This window comes from Miscanthus floridulus, chromosome 1 (genome assembly GCF_019320115.1).
Source record: "Miscanthus floridulus cultivar M001 chromosome 1, ASM1932011v1, whole genome shotgun sequence".
NCBI lineage: Eukaryota > Viridiplantae > Streptophyta > Magnoliopsida > Poales > Poaceae > Miscanthus > Miscanthus floridulus.
The window spans coordinates 32,213,024-32,217,406 of NC_089580.1; the positions used below are offsets into that span (position 1 = coordinate 32,213,024).

The following is a 4,383-nucleotide window of genomic DNA, read 5'->3' on the forward strand; positions in this document are numbered from 1 at the left end:
ATTAGTTAGCTCAAAAAGACTAAAAAAATCAATGGCTTATATTTAAGATATACCTCTTAGTAAGTAAAGGGTGCACCTTAGCAATGCCCCTATCTGAATCTATATAACATTGTTCCGAAGAAAGAGAGAATGGTTTTCGAAGTTTTAAATAGTGTTCTCCTAAATATCTAATTTAAAAGGGGACTAATAGGGATAAAATGGAATGACTTAGGGGTACGTTTTGCGAATGTCAGTTTACAATCAGGTAGAGACTCGTGATGTCAACGGGGAATTCCCCGTCGGGTATAGCTCTCCCATCCCCGACCCCGTGGGGATAAAACTTCCCTCGTCCCCATCCCTGTCAATGTTATCGGGGGCAAGTTTCTCCCCATCCCCGTCCCCGCGTGGGGATTTCATCCCCGTGGGGTCCCCATCCCCGGGTGGATCTGCCGGTGCTGGATCTGCAACTTGCCGTCGCCGGAGCTTGTGCGGTCGCCAGCCCGTAGAGAGATTGCAAGGAGTGAGCGGTCGCCGTCGCCTGAAGGCCGGCCCGTAGAGAGGCTGCAAGGAGTGAGCGGTAGGAGAACGAGCGAAGCTGTGGAGGCTTGGGGGCAGGGGCGAGTTGGGACGGGAGAGCAGGGCCCTCACCTTCGGCTCGGGGGGAGTGCCTAGCTGGGATGCAGGTCGCCGGCGCCGGCTGCAGGGACCGGTGGAGCCGGCCGGGTGGCGTTCGTTACAGGGGAGCAGCAGGACGGGATCCTGGCCGACGACGCCTACTGCATGAACGGGTTCCTGGCTGGCGGCGAGGCTGGCCTTCAGGTGAGCAGGGACTGGGAGCTCCTTCCGGCGAGCAGGACAGGGCAGTCTCCGATGATGCCGGCGCGGGCCCAGGCAGCGTAGGGCGGGGGGCGCGCCATCGCTGAACCGCGGAGCTTGTGCGCGCTAGTGGGCTGGCGGCAGCCGGCAACCGGCAGCTTGGTTTGGGGAACGGATGGGAGAGCGAGTGGAGGCTGAGGAACGAGGGTTAGGTCAAAGTTCCTTTTATATATACATGTATAGGTATTGGGCCTTCGTGGGCCTTCAGCGTGCAGTCGGGTCCCCGCGGGGAGCGGGATGGGGGGCTGCATACCATCCCCGCCCCCGTGATACCGACGGGGATAGGATTTGGCCCATTTAACTCCCCGTGGGGGAAGGGATCTCTCCATCCCGTCCCCTAATGGGTGAATTCCCCGCGGGGAATCGGGGAACGGTGCCCCGTTGACATCTTTAGTAGAGACATGACTACTTGGTCTTTGAACAGAAACAGTTCCAACTCAATTAGCTCTATGTACAAGTTCTTGACTAATACAGGCACCAATTTCCCATAGAAAATTTGGCGGTTTAAACAACCTTTAAAAATTAAAGTCTTTATGTGGTTCCTTAAAAGAGGTGTGATACTAACTAAAGATAATCTTGCTAAGAGAAAATGGTAGGGAAGCAAACTTTATAGCTTCTATAGTGGACATGAAACAATTCAGCACATATTCTTTGATTGTTATTTGGCAAAGGCTCTTTGGTGGTGCTTATTTGTTGTTTTTGGTATTGTTCTACCTATAAGTGTTGTGAACCTTTTTGAAAGTTGTTGTAACGTAAACAAGGAGAAAAAAAAAAGATTGTTTTTACTAACGGGGGCAACAACCTTCTCTTGTTCCATTTAGTTGACAAGAAACAAAATTGTTTTTTGACAATTGTAATAAATCTAAAACTTTATACAGGACCATCATTGGAGTCAATTGCAGTGTTGTGATGACAAACTAAGTTTATTTGGCATATAAGACTGTTTTTGTTTCAAGCATTTATGTCCTGTAATGTAATAACATTGGTTCGATTCCTCATCCGTGAGGATGAAGCCGGATGTTTTTCCATCATCTAAAAAAACAATGCAGGACAGAGGCTTATAATCCAGTAGTAGAAACTAGGGAAAGTGGATTGATAATAAGTTGATTTGAGCAAACTTGACTGAAGAACCGGACCAGACCAGACAACCGGAGCATACATACATCACTCTGTTTATTTGTAAGTTGGTACTGAAAATGCTCTGAAATGAAGGCCCATCCACCCATGTATCCAAACCCCTCGCGAACTACTACTACTGCAGTCGCAGGTGTGTGGCCGATGGAGAGCAAGCAACGAGACGGCGTGACCTCGCGTCTCGCCGTTGAAGGCGGCAATCCGATCAGTGGACGTTGATGGCGAGCTTCATCCCGGACGCGCACGCCCCTTCGGCGTCGCAGATGAAAAAGAACTGGCCGGACTGCCCCAGCTTCACAGCGACTGCGTTGCCGGAGCTCAGCACCTGAGCGTTGTCCGGCGACACGCAGTCGTCGAAGCTCTGCTCGTCCACCAACACCACGTCCTGCCCCGCGTTGTTGGGCCGGAACACTGCGAGGTGCGAGCCAACCAGGCAAGTTAGTCACCACGCGACGCCGTGGCGGCATCGTGCCCTGGCAAGTGCCAACCACAGTTACGGTTACATGTACGTACCGAGCGTGTCGCCGACCTTGAACTTCTTGTGGCTTTTCCAGGTGTCATAGTCGACGCCGACGTCCCAGCCGGAGTCGTCCCCGACCGTGAAAGTCTTCTTCGCGGTCGCCGGGACGAGCAATGCGGCGGTAGCGACGAGGACCATGGCTGCAGCTGCCAGCAGTGTCTTACGGGAAGCCATTTGACACGGAAGTGAAGCGGGTGCCGGGGCCGGTGCGTGCAGCCTTTGGTGTTTGTTGCCCGGCCGACGATCGATGCTGCTGTGCGTGTTTGGCATCAGAGTTGAGCGCACATGTATGTATATATACACCACCTGATCCTGACCTGACCACAGAACGTGCCTTCATGGTTTTCGCGACTACCGGGTAGCCTTGGCTGCTTGGCAACAGGACGATTGTGTCCAGCGGTGTTTCCGATGCGCCTTGCACGGCAGACGACGACGACGACACGACAAGGTCCGGGTGGCCTGGATTTATCGTCTCTTTGGCAGGGCGCATGGGTTCGTTTGTTGGACGCAGAGTTCATCCATTCAATTGTCACAAGCATGGCGGTTAGTGAGCGCCGGCGGATCCAGCACTGGGCTAAAGCCTAAAAGAGGAATCTGACTACTCAGCACTTGGGTGTTTCACAGCATCTGACACCCCGAGTGTTGGATGCCACCTAAACACATGATTAAGAACAGAAATAAAATCAAGTGTTTCTGATCCATAAAACAATTGATTCTCATAACCACAGGATCCAGATCAAATGAACCAAATACAAGTTATCAAAATAATACAAAAATATTAAACAAAAACAAAAAAATCCAGATTATTTGTCCAGAAGCCAAATTAAAAGATTCCAAAAGGGAACCAAATTAAGCATACAGAAAATAAAAAAACCAAGAAAAATATCATATAACTATTCAAGTAATTTTGACAATTCTCATTTACGAACAATCAATTCCAGTTGAACACAGAACTTTCACTCAAACAGAAATAGTAAAATATGGCTTAATGAGATATAATTCGCAACTACTCAACCAATGCAGATTAGACGTAATCAAATCGAAGAAGAGCTACTATACTGAGTACGTCGCGTATTTGTCCATGGCACGCGTTGTTTGAATAACAGTTGCCGCAGCAAGATGACCACGAAGATATATGATCCTCGCCTTGGATTCGAGCCGTGCGTCTGGTGGAGAGGCAGCACCCAGCCACCATGCAGTCATCCTCGGCCTGGCTGCGTAAGCCGGACATCTTTGCCGTCCAATTTTTTCAGCTTTGTACGGCAAGCGTTCAAAGGTCTTAATATGGTTAAAAGGGGATGAATAGCCTATTTAAAAATCTATAAGATCACTAGAACCATTTGATTAGTATAACAAATAGCGAAATGTAAACTTACTCTAGCTCTACAAGGGTTGCAAGCCACCTATCTAACAATTCTAGTTGTTATAATCACTAGGCACACAAGAGGCTATGTTGCTACTCACTAAGAGCTCTCAAACTTGCTACACTAAAGAGCTCCACTAGATGAACTTAAGCTACAAAGCAAGCTCTCAATTCTAACTACACCAAAGAGCTTGTTATAACTAGTTTACAGGAAAGTAAAGGAGTGAGTAGGATGATTATACCGTCGCGTAGAGAAGTGAACCAATCACAAGATGAATACCAATTCAATCACCGGGAGAATACCAAAGGGCAAGAGACAATCATTTTTTCTTCCGAGGTTCACGTGCTTGCCGACACGCTAATCCCCGTTGTGTCGACCAACACTTGGTGGTTCGGCGGCTAAGAGGTATTACACGAACCTCGTCCACATAATTGGACACCGCAAGAATCTACCCACAAGTGAGTTAACTCAATGACACGAGCAATTTACTAGAGCTACATTGCTGCGCTT

The 4,383-nt window shown here is 49.0% G+C and overlaps 1 protein-coding gene across 1 annotated transcript; it reads right to left on the reverse strand.

Moving 5' to 3' along the window:
* Nucleotides 1-2,194: 2,194 nt before the first annotated feature.
* Nucleotides 2,195-2,756, reverse strand: LOC136454132 (basic blue protein-like). The gene is made up of 2 exons (XM_066454674.1): nt 2,503-2,756; nt 2,195-2,400 (listed from the first exon to the last, which is right to left on the reverse strand). The coding sequence occupies exons 1-2, from the start codon at nt 2,681-2,683 to the stop codon at nt 2,195-2,197; spliced, it is 387 nt and encodes a 128-aa protein (XP_066310771.1). The 5' UTR covers nt 2,684-2,756.
* Between the last annotated feature and the right edge of the window lie 1,627 nt (nt 2,757-4,383).